Source organism: Gracilinanus agilis, chromosome 1 (assembly GCF_016433145.1).
Source record: "Gracilinanus agilis isolate LMUSP501 chromosome 1, AgileGrace, whole genome shotgun sequence".
NCBI lineage: Eukaryota > Metazoa > Chordata > Mammalia > Didelphimorphia > Didelphidae > Gracilinanus > Gracilinanus agilis.
Genome location: NC_058130.1, coordinates 345,256,528 through 345,276,413, shown reverse-complemented (window position 1 = coordinate 345,276,413; position 19,886 = coordinate 345,256,528). Strand labels below are relative to the sequence as shown.

Genomic DNA, 19,886 nt, shown 5'->3' with positions numbered 1-19,886 from the left:
TCTGTTCAGAGGTAGAAGTAATGAAATAGAAATCCATTCATGCCTGCTAATACCTGCACTATTCAATCTTTACCCCCAAAAAATGAATAGTGAGGGGCTTTTATGACCTTAATTACCATTCAACTCATACAAACTGCCACCCCACAATTCCCCCCACCAAAAAAAAATCTCTCTACCTCTTAGCACAAAGCTTGACTTCCGGGGTAAGATGGCTGCAGAGTAGAAGCAGGGTGCTTTTACTCTCCTCACTACCAACCAACCAGCATACCTCCAAAGGACAAAAAAAAAAAAAAAAAAAAAAAAAATCCAGATGAAAGAAGGTACCCCACAGCAGGGTGCAGTATCAAAGGTACATGGGATTTGGCACTTCCACGTTATAAGGAGGGGAAATAGCTCCCATCAAAACGCCAGAGGATCACCCCACCCACAGTACACGAGTCAAGAGGCTGCGCACCAGAGTTAGGGCAAGTGGAGGCGCAAAATCTAACTCCTTGGCAGCTAAATGGCACCACTAGAATCTTGCCCCTGAGAGCAGCAAAACTTGAGACCCCCAAGAGTCTGGAAAGCACAGACCCTGGGCGGGGCTGAGAGAGGCAGCGGACAGTGGAAGCAGCTCTCAGCGTGCTGAGACTCGAGGGGGAAACCTCAGGTGGAGGGGCAAGCATGGGCCAATCTCCAGGCTCTGGGCAGCCAACTAGGACCACAGAGGCTTAAGCCTGAAAACAGCTAGACCAGAGACCCCAGGAGGCTGGAGAGCGTAGACCTTGGGTACAGGAGTGAGGCTGAGAGGGACCCCAGATAGCAGAGGCCTAGGAGACAATGGAAGCCAGGAGACTTGTAAAGTAGACTCAGGCAAAAATTGCTCCTCAGCTATATACAAAGAGAATCAGACTTCTGGCTGAGAAAGCATAATGATGCCAAGCAAGGCCCAAGAAATAAACACCAAAAAGACCAAGAAAAAAGCTCTAACACTTGATAACTTCTGCACAGAAAAAAAAAAAAAAAACAGAAAACTTAGGAGGACAAACAATTAAAGACATCCAAACCTTCCCAAAAAAATGAAAATTGGTCACAAGTTTTTGAAGAGTTCAAATCTGAGATCGTAAGAAAGATGGAAGAGATCTGGCAAGAAAAGTGGGAAATAGTTCAAAAAGAAAATAACAGTTTAAAAGGCAGAATTTCACAATTAGAAATTGAAATTCAGAAATCAAATGAAATGATAAGCAAACTGAAGAACAGAAATGACCAGCTGGAAGCCATGAAGAGCCAGAAAGACCAGACAGAAAAAGAAAACCAAAAGATTATAGCCAAAAACCAGTCTTTAAAGGGTAGAATTGGGCAAGTAGAAGCCAATGATCTCACAAGACAGCAAGAATTAATAAAGTAAAGTCAAAAGACTGAAAAAATAGAAGGAAACATGAAATATCTCAATGAGAAGATAATAGATCAAGAAAACAGATCTCGAAGAGACAATTTGAGAATCATGGGTCTTCCTGAAAAAACAGAAATTAATAGAAACCTGGACACCATATTACAAGAAATTATCCAAGTAAACTGCCCTTGATGTTCTTCAACAAGAGGGCAAAATAGACATTGAAAGGATCCATAGATCACCCTCTACACTAAACCCTCAAAAGACAACCCCCAGGAATATAATTTACAAATTCAAGAGCTTCCAAGTTAAAGAAAAAAATATTACAAGAAGCCAGAAAGAAATAATTCAGATATCAAGGAGCACCAATCAGGATCACATAGGATCTGGCAGCCTCCACACTATGAGACCGCAAGGCTTGGAACACGATATTCAGAAAGGCAAGAGAATTGGGTCTACAAGCAAGGATCACCTACCCATCAAAACTGACTATATACTTCCAAGGGAAAGTGTGGGCATTCAACAAGATAGAAGATTTCCAAGTATTTGCACAGAAAAGACCAGGACTAAATGGAAAGTCTGATATCCAACCACAAAAACCAAGAGAAACATGAAAAGGTAAATAAGAAAGAGAGGCGAAAGAAAGAAAACTCTATTTTTAAAAATCTTAGCACAAAGCTTGTTTCTGTGGTAATGAGGAAGAGAGTTCAGGGTATGGGTAAACTGAAGGAGAAAAGGTTAGGAAGTTTTGTCTTTGCAGCTGCTGAGAGTCTGGTTCTGGTAAGATAATAACCCCCCTGAGAGGTTCACACCAGTTAAGCCACATGGGAGGTCAGTTGTAGGAGAGGGAAGTGTAGGAGAATATTAAAGGGGGTGACATGAAGATGACAAATTAGAGACAAATCAACAAATGACTACAGTTAATAGTAATAATAACCAACATCTATATAGCACTTCCTATGTGCCACATATGAAGCTCTTTACCATTATCTCATTTTATCTTCAAATAACCCTGGTGGTAGGTGCTATTATTATCCCCACTATACAGATAAAGAAACTTAAGGCAAAGAGATGAAGTGATTTGTCTGAGGCTGTGTCTCAGGGGGCAAGAGATATGAAATGTGGCCCGTTTCCTTCCCTTTAATGAGTATCATACTCCCTCCCCTAAAGTCAAGCCTTGCCCCTAACTTTGGAGATCACTGTTTTGGAACATGAATTACTTGGAGCTGGGCTAATAATTAATCTCCTACCTGCAAAGTGCTCAAGGGTTGAAGCTCAAGTTATTAGAATAGTATGTAAAATAAGAATAGGCTCCTAGGTAACACTTTAACAGCAAAATAAAAGTGCATGGTGGTTTAAGAGATCAATCAATCATTCAATAATTATTTATTAAGCTGTTTATCATGTACCAGGCATAGTGCCAGGCAATATAGAGGAGCAAAAACAATCCCTGCTATAAAGGAGTTCACATTCTAATTTATGTAGGAAGTAGCATAAGCATTTCTAGTCTACATTCTAGTGATTTTGTAAACAGATTGAATAATATTTACAACTTCTCTTCTGAACTTACTAAATATCTTCTGCTTGTTATTCATCTCCTTCTGGATGATCCACAGGCATCTCAAACTCACCTTACTCCCAAAAAAAGAATTATCTTTCTCTCTAAGCCTACCCCGCTTACAAATTCATGTATTTCTGTTTAAAGTAGCAGCTTCTTGCTCCCCAGAGTTACCTCAGAGTTGTCCTTTACCCTTCCCTTTCCATCAATCTCCACATCCTATCAGTTGCCAAGTATTTTATCAGTTCTCTCCATAATACCACTCAAATCCATCCTCTTCCAGTCACTTACATAGCAACTACATTCAAGTTCAAGCCTTCATCATCACTTACTTGGACTACTATAACAGCTTTCTAATTTATGTCCTTGCTTCTAGACTCTCTTCTCTCCAACGCATCTTCCATAAAGCTCTCAAACTAATGTTCCTAAGGCACAGTGGCTCTCCATTGTTACTCACATGAAATCCAAATAATTAAGTCTGAAATTTAAGGCTTCCAACAGTTTCTCTTACCAATTTTCTGGCCATATTTCACAATGATCTCCTATATTCCAGTCAAACAAAATTAATTCTTTTCTAAACCAAATATACCATCTCCTTAAACAAGCTATTCCCCCTATATCTGAAATGTATTATATCCTTATCCTTGCTGCTTAGAATCTTTTACCTTCCTTTCAAGGCTCCATTCAGGTACCACATCCTCTAGAGACATTTCTGGGATACTCTCAGTATTTTTTTAATTTGTTTGTTTCTTTAAATTCTTACTTTCTGTCTTAACTGCAGGTTAAGGGCTTGGCAATTGGAGTTAAGTGACTTGCCTAAGGTCATACAGCTAGAAATATGTAGGAGTCTAGATTTGAATACAGGTCCTCTCAACTCCAGACCTGGCTCTTTTTCCACTTAGCCATTTAACTGCTCCCAATTATTAGTTTTTTCTCCATCCTTTATTTCCTTTGTTTTATATTTATCAATGACAGATCAGCAAAATAAAGACTTCATGTAAGATAGGGCTGGTTCCATTGTTGTCCTTGTATCTCCAGTGTGCTTGTAGGTGCTTAATAAATAAATATTTATTGAATTAAAATTAAATTATTTGGGGATTCTAAAATTCTACCTTTTCTTGCCTCCTTTTTCGATCTTGGTCACTATGAATAGGAATAATTCTCCCCTCCCAAAAAGTGCTAAAGGGAATCACTTGCAAGAAAAGAGAGCGTCTTCAGTAGCTAGCTGTTCTCTTAGGAATCCTCATTGTTTTTGTTAGGTTTGGTGCTTTATTTATTCTTTGTTATCAAGCAAACATAGAAAGTGGTGAGTTATGATGGGATAAAATTCAGACAGATGCATGTGCTGTTGCCAGATGCAAAGAAATATTTCAAGAAATAGCTCAAAGTTCATATTTCTAGTTAAATGAATGATAAGAATTCCAAAGTGAACAAGTAGTGTTAGGTACTTAGGTGATAGAGATTATACTTATCTATGTGGGTATCAATGTTTTTCCAAAGAAAATTTTAATTGCTAATGATTTAGGTAGATAAGTTTTCATTTCTAAGCATTATTTTTATTTCTAAAAATTTCTCTATTCTTCCATGTACAAAAAGAATTATACAGAACACCTTTTTGGGCTCTCATCAAAGTCTAATTACCTTTTTTCATTTAAAATTAATTATAGGAGCAAGTAATTTTGCATTGCAGTTGAGTTACTTATGCCCAAAAAGAGAAAATGCATTTAAAAAGAAAATTTGGAAAATTAAAAATTGATTTTTCATCTAAGTATACACTGTCCAACTTACTATTCCCAAAGCCATTTAAAAATAAAATTAGCAATAAAGCTACTGCTAGAGCAAGTATATTTCATTGTAAGGAACAGTGAATATATTTTAAGGCTTCTACTTTTTTGCATTCTTCTGGAAAATCTGTGAATATCTTGACAAGTGTAAAGCTGAAGGGGATAACTTTTACATGCTGTTCTCAGTACACATTCTCCATCTGTCAGCTCTGAGATGGTTTCCTGAGTAAAATATATTTGGGGGAAGGGGTAGGGAAAGAGGTGTTTTTCAGATGGGAAGGCCAAACAAGATCTGAAACTATATGAAAAACAGTAGCAAGTTTTCTGCAGAATGTTACCTGCTAGCTTTAAAGGTACAGATGTGAGCCATGCAAATTAGCACTGTTGTAGAAAGAGCATAGGATTGGAAGTTCAATTAGAGAGTTAGAATTGTTGATCTCTAACATATTGCATCTTTAAGATTCTATGAATCCAGCAAGGGGCCACAAATCCAAACTAGGAATAAGAGAAATTGGAATTCAAGAAACTGGTTTTCTAAGTCAATTATGAATTTCAAAATAAATTGGCATTTATTCCAGTTTTCTCATTGCTATCAGATTCAATGTACACATGGGAAATACTGATAAAAATTTTCAAAGAAAACAAAACCTTTTGAGAATTAACTTGTTTCTTTCTCAAATAAGCAAACTAATAAGCAAATTAACAGGCTAAGATAGTACTGATGTCTGAAATAATGTAACACTGTAGAAAATGATGTTTAATTTTTCCATTTTATCAAAATATAAGAAAATGTTGCTCATTTGGCCTACTTTAGACAACAGGCTTTTAGTTTTTTTTTAGTATACTTTTCTTGTATTCCCTCCCACTTATCCTTTTGTCTTCTTTCAATCACTGCTTAAAATTCAATTCAATAGTCATTTCCTCCATGAATCTGCCCTTGGACCTAACACTGCACTTGATGCTGTAATTCTCTAATACATGTACTATACATTAGTGTATATCATAATTATTTTTGTGTGTCTTAGAGCCTAAAACTAATATCCTCTTACTAATAAACTCTCAATTCAAAAAGAAAAGAGAATATCTATCTAACCAATAAATTTATCATCTCTGGTAACTAATGCAGAGTTCTGCACATGGGTACTTACTAAACATTGGATGGACTGAGTATATATTTAAATAAATGAAATTTTATTACTTTAAAATGTATAACAAACTATATCAACAATGATTTCCTCTTTAGGAGGGGAATCTATTTTAATAAAAACAATTGCTTGTAATTGTTATATTGATAGTACTATAAATGGGTCCCTACAATCCCTGATAATAACTACAAAATATTTGTTCATTTTAGAAGTTTGAAAAATCTTCCTACAACCTCACATCATTAATGAAAGCCATTTTTATAGACCATGCAATTGTAAATCTCTTTCTAATTTCAGAATAATAAAAATGTCTTAATTAATGAGATTTTGTTATGTCAATGCAAATAACATTTTTGATAAGGTAAAAGTAAGTCAAATAATCTTCTATTACTAGAAGTGTGATTAACAACGTGATAAGAGAACACAATTTTTTTTCAAGAGACATGACAGATGTAGTACCATTAAAGAATGTCCACCATACTTCTATGTATACACAGGAAAATATAAAATTATGGAATTAAGGAACTCCTGGGCCCAGAAATAACAAGCAGAAAGAGTTCTGCCTGGATGGCATTTGAGAAAGAGGGCAGTGAATTCAATGATTCCAAACAGAATACTAATCCAACAACCTTTGTCTAACATTATTTTCCCATTTATTTTATATAGCCATAAATACCAAAATACTATAATCTCAGAGGAATTAAAATTACAAAAAAAGCCAAAGATCAATGAAAAGATATGTGGGAAGTGCAAAAACTTTACAGAAGACGTGTGATCAGAAAATTACATGGCCCACTCATGTAGAGAAGGAGAATGGTATACCAGCATACAGGGTACATCTTCTATGAAGGATTTATAGTTCATATATTTAGAGCTAAATGGAACCTTGGAAATCACTGAGAACCACTCTCTCATTTTATAGTTGAGGAACCAGACCTAAAAAAGTTAAGTGACCTTCTCAAAGTCTAGTGGAATTATAATCTATTATTTTGGAAACAGTGCACAAATCAGTGAAAAAAATGAATCCACCAAAGTATTGAAGTAACTCTATTTTGCAAGTAAGGGTAAGTATTTACTAATATATTGCTATATTGAAATAATAAGTTTCATAATCAAGAAATAAATTCAAAGATATCAGTGAACTGACCTTAGAACTAACCCTTTTTTGAAGTTATTTTATAGACAAAATGGATCCTAAAAGTAGTAAAGAAATTATGTTCCTAGGGGTATCACACATTAGAAAATAAATCTCATTGTTCTTGATTCTTAGATTGTTAGATATGCTGATAATAAAGGACAGAGAAAAGTTGTGCTATCCCATTTCCCACTCTTTTTCAGTTAAATATCCCGATCTCTAACGTCTAGGGTATAGGAGAATTTTCTTCTATGCTAAAAAGTCAAAGAAAAGCTATTAAGAGTATATAAATAACTAACATCAATTATTTGTTCTTGAATTTAGGGTCAATACAAAAAAATGTTTACTTTGGATGCATAACTAAGGCTTATAAATAACAATTATACATTAGAAACCTTATATAAAAAAGAAATTCAAATCAATTTCATATAATAAAATGCATTTAGAGTTACACAATATACTCTTCACAACAACTTACCATCCACCAAAGCAAAAAACTAGTTTATACAATGTACCAACTTCTTTATCACCATTAAAAATCTTTCTCTTAAAAAGGTGAAGAAATATCAAGAAGGAAGAACAAAGGAAGTCCTTTTATACTATCTCAAATTTGTCATTTCTAATTTGAGTTTCTTTCTCATTGTTTTTTGTCCTAATTTTTTTTTTTAAACCCTTACCTTCCATCTTGAAGTCAATACTGTGTATTGGCTCTAAGGCAGAAGAATGGTAAGGGTAGGCAATGGGGGTCAAGTGACTTGCCCAGGGTCACACAGCTGGGAAGTGTCTGAGGCCAGATTTGAACCTAGGACCTCCTGTCTCTAGGCCTGGCTCTCAATCCACTGAGCTACCCACAGCTGCCCCCTTTTTTTTTGTCCTAATTTTCCTGGCAAGCAGAGAAATCAGAGAGGGAAGAGGACACAATAATTTCAAGAATCTCAGTTAAGAACTGGGGCACATTCAAAACTAAATAAAAATTAAATGTAAGTCCACAACAGGCCAAGAAATAAAGAAACTTATATAATGAATTTTCTTCCTGATTGCTTGGTATTTTTAAAGTTTAACTGAATATGGAACATGTACATATGCTTCTAAATTTGGATGCTTAAAAAATAACACATTCCTCCATGCTGATGGAGATATTTTCCAAGAATACTAATTTAAATAGGTCCTTTTCATCTAAAATGTTATTTGGCAAATAACATTTTAAATAAATCCCATTTTTTTCCCAATTTGAGTTTTGTCACTCAGAATGAGTCCTTTGATAAAACAATTGCATCCAAAGTAAGAAACTTTAGAGGCTGCTAGGTAGCTCAAGTGGATTGAGATCCAGGCCTGGAGTCAGGAGGTCCTGAGTTCAAACCTTCCCTCTAATACTTCCTACCTGTGTGATCCTGAGCAAGTCCCAGAACCCTTACTGTCTATTCCTTACCACTTTTCTGACTTGGAACCAATACTAGGTAACTTCATAAAAATTTTTTTTTTCAAACCCTTACCTTTCATCTTAGAATCAATACTGAGTGAGTATTGATTCCAAAGCAGAAGAAGAGTGGTAAGGCCTAGGCCAGTGTTGGCAAAGATGTGGCATAAGAGTCCCTGCATGGGTCTGCACCATTCCCCTGGGGACAATGTTCACGTGCCCCGCCTCTCTGCCCAGCAGCCCAATGCAAGCATTTCCTCCCTAAGCTATCTGGGGTAAATCACAGGTGGCTTGAAGGTGCAGTTTGGGCACACAATCTCTAAAAGGTTTGCCCATGCTGGGCTAGGCAACTGGAGTCAAGTGACTTGCCCAGGTCACACAGCTAATAAGTACTAGAGGCCAGATATGAACCCAGGACCACTTATCTCCAGACTTGAGCTCTCAATCCACCTAAGCCACCTAGCTGCCCCTGACTTTATATTACAAAAATCAATTAAAGCTACTTTAAACTTCTCTTAGGTCTAAAACCTAAGATTCAAGCTCAAATAATTAAAAATAGATTAGGGAATGACTTACTCTGAGTTCTAATCTTCTATCTATGAACCTCAAGAAAATTATAAAGGTACAAAGACATTCAGAGTAGAATAGCTAAAATTATAAAACCTGTTTCCTTAAGGCACATAAAGACTTGAAGAAATGTCAAAAAACACATTTACTTCTCATAGAACAGTAGTTGATTTTTCTGATATCATGAAGATTTCTTCTAATACATTATTATGGACATTTATTAAACATTTAGTACACATAAGGTTTTATTCAAGGAAAGGTTCAAAGAAAAAACTGCTGAAAGACAAAACTGAAATACTCATCCATATTACCTTATCTTTGGCCACTGGAAGTGTAATTTCTCTAGGTTCCAAAAATGGTGCCTCTCGAAAGGGTGGAACAGATCTGACTAAATCTGGTGCATAATTCACATGCAACAATGGTGGAGTAACTGATCCTGGTGCTGAGTATCTTCTTTCATCTGGTAAAGGCACTGTTTGGTTAGCTACTGTTGAATCGTGATAAGGTGAATGAAACCGCTGCCTTTTAACATCAAGGGAAACATTTTGTTCATTGCTTAATCTCCTGCAAAAAAAAAAAAATTCTCATTAAGATTTACTATGTTGATATCTACTAATAAACTGCTTAAAGACTAAAGACTAAAGCCCTACTAATAGCAATGCAATGATCCAGGACAATTCTGTGGGACTTAGGAGAAAGAATGCTATCCACATCTAGAGAAAGAACTGTGGGAGTAGAAATACAGAAGAAAACATGATTTATCACTTCTTTATATGGATATGTGATTTGGTGTTTTGGCTTTAAAGGATTAATCTTTTTTTTTTTTTAAACCCTTTACTTCTGTGTATTGGCTCCAAGGCAGAAGAGTGGTAAGGGTGGGCAATGGGGTCAAGTGACTTGCCCAGGGTTACACAGCTGGGAAGTGTCTGAGGCCGGATTTGAACCGAGCACCTCCGGTCTCTAGGTCTGGCTCTCAATCTCCACTAAGCTACCCAGCTGCCCCCAAAGGATTAATCTTTTACAAAAATAAATAATATGGAAATGGGTTTGAGTGATATAACATATGAATCACAGAATCATGGAAAATTTTTTAAAATAAATTCAATATAATTTATTTTTATTTTATTTTATTTATTTATAATTTTAAATAAATTTTAAATAAAAAATGTAATAGAAAAAAAAAAACAAAATAAAGACTAAAGTCCAACTGTTAAAACTTTCAGTATAGTTATTATTATGTTTTATATGGAGTCAAATCCCAAATGAAAAAAGTAAGAGGTAAGAAGAGTATACTTTCATTTGCAATAGAGAACAACACTATTCCACAGTTAAAGATAATGAGTATTAATAATGAACGTAGAAGTATTACATAAAAAAATGGAGAAAAACATAATTATCCACCTAGGAACATAACAAATCTACAAGGAGTTAAATAACAATAATCTTGTTAAAGTACCAGCCATGACCTTTTTAAAAAATCTGATATACTGTCCAAAGAATATTTTTATAATACATTGGAGTTTATATAGACAAAAACTTACATGTTCACACATGCACGTATAACTGTGTGGGTATCTGTCTAACAATTCCTTCTCAAGAGAAAATCTGATAAAACTGAGAAACTTGAAAAAAATCCTTTATCATAAAACCATTCAATATTTAAAATTTTATGCTTAAGTTTATAGCTAACTTTTTATGAATTATTATATTTTTATCAACTGGTTACATAAATTTCATGCCTTACTTTCAAATAATCAAACAATGTATTTGAGGAATAGTCAGATGAACCAGAAACATTTAATTTAGAAAAAAGATAAAATTGACAAGATCACTTTAAAGATTTGTGTAACTATAACTTCAATATATTATTGCTTTAATTTCTTTAAAAAATCATTTTCTTTTTCTGGTCTCCCAAATTATATGAACCAAAATCACTAACTTATAATGTGATCTTCAACAGGAAACTTAGCCTTTCTGGGCCTGTGTTTCATTTGCAAAATGAAGTGATTATACTAGATCAAACCTTTTGGAGACTACATGCAATGCCTCCTACCCCTTTACCCCACACAGGGGAGGGAGAAAGTGCTCCCATTAAGGTGCTGTGCAAAGGGGCAGGAGATGTGAAAAAAATGTCATGAGGTATGGGGAGGAGGGAAGGACACATCGATAGCTCCAACTGAGTCCCTTTACATTTCTAGTAACAAAGTGGAGGGTGGGAGGGGAGGTCACATGCTGACAGAGCACTCTGCGTGCCATCTTTTGGCATGTGCCATAGTTTCACCATCACTGCACTAGACTCTAGATTTTATTTTAGAAATAGAAGAAATATTAAATTCTCAGGTATGTAACATGATTACCACAATATCTCCCTTTTGACAACCAGAGGAATTTCTTAATTCTACAAAAATTATAATAAACCAAAGAATTAGAACTATACTTATGTCTCAAGGACTACTAATTAAGTACAATATCCAATAATTTTAAAAGCAGCATGATATAGTGGCAAAACACTGACCAAGAGTTAAGTTCTAGTTCTAGCTATGTAACTAATTAATTGTGGAACCTCAAGCAAAACTCAATTTCTCTGGGCCTCAGTTTCCTTAGCTGTAAAAAACTGAGGAGGTAGAGAATGGAAAAGGGATAGGCTAAAGAATGCCTAACCCTTCCTCTCAACACAAAAATTCTAAGTTTCTAAGCAAAGCCAAAGTATTAGATATAGTAAAATACTACTATTTCTCTATCCAGCCCATTTACCATTCTAAACCAATATTTTCATCTAATCCTCTGATTCTAAACCATATAGATTTCTATACCATTTTACCTCTTATACCTTTGTCCAATTAACTTGTTCTGATGGCTGTCGCCAATGCAAAATTTAGTCCTCAACTCACTGACAGACTCGGAAAATAATTAGAAATACCATTATCCATGGATGGTCTTTATTAACTTTCAGAAGAATTATTTTTAATAATTTTAAGTAATTGCTTACTTCCTTCCTCGGAATACTGGAGAAGTTGAAGTTGATGTTCGGATTGGACTTCCATTTCCATAAGATAACGACTGTGTTGGGATAGGTGAAAGGTTCCCACTTAAGAGAGTTCTTGGTAGACTATTTAAAAGAAATAAATGTTCACAGGATAATGATGAATGATATATTCCTTTTTTTTTCTTTTAAACTCTTATTTTCCACCTTAGAATCAATGCTATGTATTGGTTCCCAGGCAGAAGAATGGTAAGGGCTAGGCAATGAAGGTGAAGTAAGTTGCCCAGGGTCCCACAGCTAGCTATTTTCTAAGGCCAGATTTGAACTGAGGACCTCCCGTCTCTAGGCCTGTCTCTCAATCCACTGAGCTACCCAGCTGCCCCCATATATTCCTTTTAAAGAAAAAAATTCAGAGGAACAATAGACATTCCAAAGGAAAAAACAAATCTATTGCTTAATTCCATGGAATCTCAAAATTAAACAGAATATCAGAGGCCATCTAGTGTAATTTATAATAATTAAATTAGAATCTTCTCTACAACATACCCCAAAAGTAGTCTTCCAATCTTTGCTAATACAAGCTCTCTAATAAGGGACTCATTACCTCCAAAAGTAGACCATTTTACTTGTAGATTGCTCTACCTGTTGGAAGTTTTCCCCTTATAACCAGCCTAAATCTGGTTCTTTTTAACTTTCACCCATGGCTTCTTCAAATACTGGAAGACAGTTATCTCTTTCTCTCAACTCTTTCTTCTTCAGATTAAATATCCCCAATCCCTTCAAAGAATCCTCATATGATCTCAACCCAGATTGCTTTCTCCTAGTTTTCTTTAGCTTATAAATTGACTTTGCCAAAACGTTGCTCCCAGAACTGAACATAAGACTCCAAATAAGGTCTGACCAGGGCAAAATAAGGCAACACTTTTTAACAACACCATAGCCCAAAAGGTTTTGGGGTCAAAATCAAAAAGCTATTATACTTACTCTACATTTTGACAGCTGAACTGGGCATCAACAATCTGCTGGTGAGAAAGAGTTGGGGATAGGTTGAGGGGAAGTTTGAAGAAGTTACTGGGCTGTTGATACTTTGGATGGAAGGGTGGACGACCCAAGTTTGAGGAGTTTGGGAACATGCTCTTGTTCACTTTACGTGAACATGTATTTTGTTACCTAGATTAATACAAAAAGAAAATATTATAATTTTCTCTTCTGTCCACTAGTCAGATTTTTAAAAAACATTATTATATAATACATAAACCTTATGGTACATAGCCCGATATAGTCAATTTAAAAATGCTTTGACAGCTAAACTAAATATCCAGTGTCTTCCAAATATAATTTGCATGCTTTAGTCATTATTGATTATTGGGTCTCAATCCTAAATTACCAAATTACATCAAAAAAGTAGGTTGCCCAGAGATGTAGAAGGTAAGGGATAGCAGGATAATCACTATGCTACCCACAGAACATAAAAAGCATAAAGGCACATCTCTAACATACTGGCCAAATCCTTAGTGAAGGATTTAACAGTAATATGAATAGGCATCACATATATAAGGTGTAGCTATGACCTGAACCATTGTAGTGAACCCACTATGAGATCAGAAGTCCATTTTAGTATTAATACTGATCTAGATGAATCACATACCAAAGTATGATATTAAACAGATTTAAATTTGTATGATATAATCATTAGCTCAAATTATTTGAGAAAACTGAATTTTACCATATAAAATCTAGAATAAACATTTGAAATATTAATAATCTTTATTCAATCTATTTTTATATCTATATCTAATGTAAATTATAATCTTATAGAATCTATGAAATCAAGGATTCAATATAGTATGGGTTATGAAAATGAGAAGCTCCCCTCAATATCTTAATAATGCATATAAACTACTTTTATCTTTTTTCCCTCAATATTTCAATACCATGAAACTATGTTATCAGGCATAGTTCAAGGTTCACAGTTCTATGTAGTACTCTATTATAAGGAATGCAATGTCTCATCCTCATTATATCCCAGGTACCTGGGCCACTTCCATTGCAGAAAGGAAGCATCACGGCACTAACTCCAAGAAAAGGAGTTAGTCATCTAGCTTAACCAAGAGAAGTAAAGCTGAGAAGCCTGGTTTCTTACTCTAATAGTCAGGATTCAGTACACTCACCTCTGCTGTCTCTTGAGCCCTAGAATTTTTGTGCCCTGCTGCATCAGCAAAGAATGGATAGGTGGTGCAAACTAGATGAAATTCCAAGAGATTCTGGCTACAGGTACACCCTTGCAAGTCATTGTTATCCATTATCAATACTGAGGTTACATATGTCCCATAAAATAAAACTTCTGGTTGATGGTAAACAACCAGAAAGGATTCAGAGATAATGAATTATACATCACAGACAATTCTGTTGCAACAAAAGCACTCTTTATCTATCTAGAAATGCTATGGATTTGAATTCTGCAAGTCTTTTAATTTCTCTCCACTAAATTTGTACACATATCTTAGATGTAACTATACATGATATGCTTTGTTTTTTCTTCAGAGCTCATGTCAGCAATCACAAAACACTCTAACATCTTATATAGACCTACAGCAAAGTCTTACATTATTGGATTTACAGCTAGAAGAGCCTCAACATTAGCATCAGTGTTGGAGCAAAGCTGACCTGACTGCCAAATATGCTTCACCCCTCTATAACAATCTAGGTTCCAAGACACCCCTTTCCCACCCCCACTCCCAAAGGCTTGCTCTGAATAGCTAGGCAGTATCAGGAATTGAGCTCTATCCCCATATCCTATCCCATTCTCCCATCCTCCAGTTCTTTCTCAGCAAATGATATAAACAAATCATCTTCAGCATTTTCCTATGAAGTTAGTGACTATCTAATCTATTCTCCAATGGCTCTTCTTAAAATAGATTGAATGTAAGATTCCTAGATACAAGCTTCCTTCCTTAATCATCACTCCGTAGTCCCTTATCCATGCTCAACCCTATCCTTATGGTGTCCCTGTCCCATTCTTCTCTATCCTTCCATACACTCTGAAATTCCTTTTATTGTTAACACACTGCCTTTCTCATTAGACCTGCACCCTCTTCACCACAGAAATCACTTTCTAGATTTTATTTACATGTTTATATGTTGTTCTCCCCTCTTGTTTCTTGAGGTAAAAGAGCTTGGCAAAGTACCTGGCATAATAAATTTCAATAAATGTAATATAATTTCCTCATTTGAACGATGGACCAGAGAAGTGGAATCAAGGCCCTCTGACTCCAAATTCAGAGTTCTTTTTTCTGTACCAAACCACCTGACCCAAACTTCATCTTACCTCTCTTCAAACCAGTCCAGAAGTTCAAAGCTGAAAAGGGTTCAAGAGATGTTCTGTTACTGAAGTTACACTAAAAAAATTAATTACCCAGTTTCAGACAATCCCAAGTACAAGAAAATTCCAAGATGGCTGACTAATTCCATAGCCACCATTGCATTTTAATGAAGGCATTATTAGTGCAGCCCATTTGAAAACACAGGAAAATTCTGGAAAGCTCTCTGATCCTCCAGACAAGCTTTGGGAAACAAATGAAGCATCAAGTCCAGGGCAATAGAGCAATAATATCCAACTCTAGTCTACTATAAGTAACTTCAAAAAAGGCATCTCAAGCTAATCGTAACAAAAGAACTTAAAATAAAAACAATCCACAAATTTCAACTCCATTTTTCTTTTAGAGTGGTTAGGAAAGGCGACTGGGGGGGGGGAAGAAAGGTAAAATGACCGATGAAAATTTTTAACTAAATCTAGAACAAGAATTTATTTCCCTGTTTTAAGCCTAATACTTGGAAAATGTGGTTTCACAATACTAGGTGTAAGGACATTACACTGGGATCTTTAAGTTTCGATTTCCTTCATTTTGCTGAGTAAAAGAACCCTTTAGTCACTTCATACTCAAAACGCCTCAAAAGTACTGAGTCATTTTATACTCAATACTCTAGCCCATAACACTCTCAAAAACAAAGAAAAGGATGGAAGCGATTGGAGGAGGGGGAAAAGAGTAAATTAAAGAAGCAAAACAATCAAACACAAGCCCCACCCTTCTAGCAAAGGGCCCAAAAAAAGAGAAGTGCCGACCAACTGGGTTAGGACAAGAATCCCATTTCTCGTGCTAAGTAAGATAAGTGGGAGGTCCGCATCCTTAATTAGTTGCCAGCCGTCCGCCTAGCGCGAGCAGATAACAGTTGGGCTAAATCTTGCACAGAAACACACAACATAAAAACTGCAAGCTAGCCCTCCACCTTTCCCTCAATTTTAAAGTGCAACTCTCCACAACAAGCATTGACTGCCTCAACCTTCCACAATACGTGCTTGCATTTGCTTTCTAACCCCGCAGGAGGAGGAGAGAGAGAGATGGCGAAGAAGCTCAGGCCAACGGTGCCTGACAAGCCAGACGGGGGGGGGGCGGAAAGTCCCTGAAGCCGTAGAATCCCACGAGACCGGCCCGGGAAACAGCGCGGCTGGGCCCGGGCCCGCCCTTCCCGGACACTCACAGTAGTCCTCAGGGAAGTGAACTGTCACCGTCACCAATCGCCCCGGGACCCTCGAGGGCCGAAGCCGAGACGACGGCAGCAGGGGGAGAGGCGGCGGAGGTGGAATAAGATGAGACTGAGGTGACTGTGGCGGTGGAGGACGCGGCGGCGGGCGGGGTCCCAGGTCCACCCGGGGCAGTAGGGCCGCGGTGCCAGCCACAGAGGTTCTCTTGATCTGCCGGGAGATCAGCGGAGAGCACCAATCCTTCTTGTTCCGAGAAGTAACGAGATTCGAGAGCAAAGAAGTGGAAAAGGAGAAAGCTGGAAACACACAAAAGGAGGGGGCGGAGGTCCGAGAAGAGGCCGCGGACGGGTGGAACTGAAAACTACGGAAACGGAGACAGGCCTTGTTAGACACACTCGGAAGCAAGCTATGACCCGGAAGAGAACACCCGGGGAAAAGGGAAGACCCGGAAAGCAGCGGGAGGTCGCACTTTGGTTCCCTTCTAGCCGGCCAAGTCGGACTACAGTCTGCGCATGTGTAGAAGGAACAACAGCGCCTGCAGCTCGCTGTCTTGGACTCGCTCCGGGTTCCTCGCGCCCTCTTTGGCTGCACGGAAGAAATGGAGGACAGTTCCGGGACTGGGGAAGGGACCGGAGGGGATGGCAAAGGAGGGGAGTCTAGGACTGTGCCGGATATCCTAGCCCCCAGGAAAGGACTTTTTCGGGTCCAGCACAGCTTTTGTTCTCGCAAATTGATTCTTGAGATGGTTATCCCTTCCAGCCGGACCTGGAGAGGCTTCCCGACACCCATCTCCTTGGACACTGCCTAGCTCCAGCCCTTGGGCCCAAGCGTCACCAATGTGGCTTTATGGCCTTTTGCCTTGGGGTGGGGAGCCTTTGCAGCTGCCAAAAGTACGTGCCTCCTTCCCTTTCCCCCACCACACCCATACACCACCTGTATGTTTTGTGGATGACTGACTAGTGGTTAGAGTGCGGGTTTTTTTTACTTCTTTTCTCTTGCCATGAAACTGCTACCTATCTTCCTTGATATACCCGCTTTTAAATTTCCTACTTCTCTGACCGGGCAGCCAGCACTTTCTCTGAGGAGAGGTATACTAACAAGAGCATATAATGCTGTTTATCCTCCCCAACCCCACTTTTTTTTCTTTAAAATAAGCATTTATTAAGCATCCACAATGGTGTCTATAATGATGCCAAGCACCGCGCTAAGCACTTGTCAATTGTCAACTTGAAATACGGAGACCCAAAGTTTGCCCCAGTCCTTGAGATTTCGTCTGGAGGGAGGTCTCAGATTTAGCCATTTCAGACTGAATAATAGACCATAAAGTAATGGATAATCCTAGCTTAGGTGGGGCTGGCAGTCTTAAATGCTAAGTACCCTATTTAGACTTAATCAAATGCTTAGCTACCCTTTGTATCATGTACCCTTTTAATATCTATTGTAAGTAGGCCATTTCCTGATACCCCTGCCTTTAATTGAGCTTGCAATCTTTCATTCCAGAGATCCTGAGGGTAGACTGGTTGTGGTGCAATCAGTAGAAGGAAGGTTAACTGAGGGACCTTTCAAAGATTTTGAGGTTAAGTATCAGTTTAGAGGAGACCTTCCTTTGTTCTCCTCCCCCACCCATTTGCTAGTAAATCATGACCTCACAGACACAAATTGTCATGTATTTACTTTGCTTGCAATTTGAGGGGCAGGGGGTATCTATAGGCATATGAATTGTTCCCCCAGTAGCATGTAATGCCTAGCCTAGGGATGGCAAACCTATGGCACTACTGCCAAAGATGGCCTGCCTTCCCCACCCAGAGTTTATTACTAGAAAGATGGGAAACTCACAGGTGGCAGAGCTGGAGGGTAGCAAAGCACTCAGGCTGCTCCTCTCCCCATCTCTATACTATATGAAGACATTCCTCACTTCACCCAGCAGCTCAATAGAGCACTTCCTCCCTCCCCATGGCATAAGGGGGTGCTGGGGGAGGAGGGGAGCATGGCATATGGTCTCTGGGGGAAGGTAACAGCACTCAGTCTGGGGGGTGAGATGGGGAGCAGAGCCTGGCACTCCATCTCTAAAAGGTTCCCTGTTACTGGCCTACCCCATAATAGACCTTTAAAAAAATACTTGTCAAAAGTCAGGCAACTAAGAGCCTACTATATATGCTAAGCACAGTGCTGAGCACTAGAGATACAAAGAAAGACCAACCTCAAAAACAAAACTTAGTTCCTGCTGTCAGGGAACTCACACTAATAGGGAATACAATGAAAACAACTCTATATAAAGGAGATATATACTGGGTAAACTGGAGATAATCTCAGAGCTAAAGTACTAAGATTAAGGCCAGGGAAAGGCTTCTTGAAAAAGGTAGGACTAGCTAATGTGTGAAGGAAGATATAAGGCAAAAGTGTGAAGAGGAAGAGTTCCAGGAATGGGAAACAACCAGTGAAAATGTCCTGAGTTGGAAGTAGAATCCTATATGAGTAGAATCCTATATATAGCAAGAAGGCTAGCTAGTGTCAATAGATTTTAGAATACATGGAAAGTAATAAGATGTAAGAAAACTGAAAAGGTGTAAAGGAACCAGAATATACAGAGCTTTTAAAAAACAAATAGGATTTTATATTTAGTCCTAGAGGAAAAAAGGGACCATAGAGTTGATCTGATAGGGTCAGACCTGCATCAGATAGTAAGCATTAAGTGCCTACTATGTGCCAGGCATCGTGCTAAGCACTAACAGGAAAAAAGTGGAAAAAGACAGTTCCTGCTCTCAAGAAGCTCAATCTTAGGAGAAAGACAACATGAAAACAACTATGTGCTGACAAATTTTATAAAACCCAAAATTTTCCTTTGCCCCACAAGAACTTACCTTCAAGGAACTCCCAAACTGACCCTTGTCCCAGACTAAACAATAAGCTATCTGGGCAGCTGGTAGCTCAGTGGACTGAGAGCCAGGCCTAGAGACAAGAGGTCCTAGGTTCAAATCTGGCTTCAGACACTTCCCAGCTGTGTGACCCTGGGCAAGTCACTTAACCCCCATTGCCTACCCCTACCACTCTGCCTTGGAGCCAATACACAGTATTGACTCCAAAACAGAAAGTAAGGGTTAAAAAAAAAATTGAATAAGCTATCAAGCACCCATTAAGCATCCCTAATAGGAGTGATAGAGATGCTTAAGTCTTTAGGACCCTTTTTGGTTTCTTGGTTTCTCTTATTGTATTTGGGCCTCTCCCAGATACTCAAGTCTCAAGCTACAACTTCTTTCCCAAGCCCCTATGAAACTAGTCAGTTGTTTCTCTGGTTATATTCCCTAAAGTATAAAACCCCTAAATTGCTTAGTTTCAATTGTTGTGAGGAAGATTAGTTAGTAATTAAGTATTAAGGTTGACC

The 19,886-nt window shown here is 37.8% G+C and overlaps 1 protein-coding gene across 1 annotated transcript in view; it reads right to left on the bottom strand.

The window, feature by feature from the left end:
• The window catches only part of TENT2 (terminal nucleotidyltransferase 2), a 97,803-nt gene extending 80,852 nt beyond the window's left edge, over positions 1–16,951 (bottom strand). Inside the window, exons 1-4 of the mRNA XM_044663291.1 lie at positions 16,501–16,951; positions 12,946–13,131; positions 11,968–12,087; positions 9,290–9,542 (exon numbers count right to left, since the gene is read on the bottom strand). Of these exons, the coding sequence (XP_044519226.1) occupies positions 9,290–9,542; positions 11,968–12,087; positions 12,946–13,094 (522 nt within the window). The 5' untranslated portion in view covers positions 13,095–13,131; positions 16,501–16,951. The remainder of the gene's footprint in view (positions 1–9,289; positions 9,543–11,967; positions 12,088–12,945; positions 13,132–16,500) is intronic.
• Between the last annotated feature and the right edge of the window lie 2,935 nt (positions 16,952–19,886).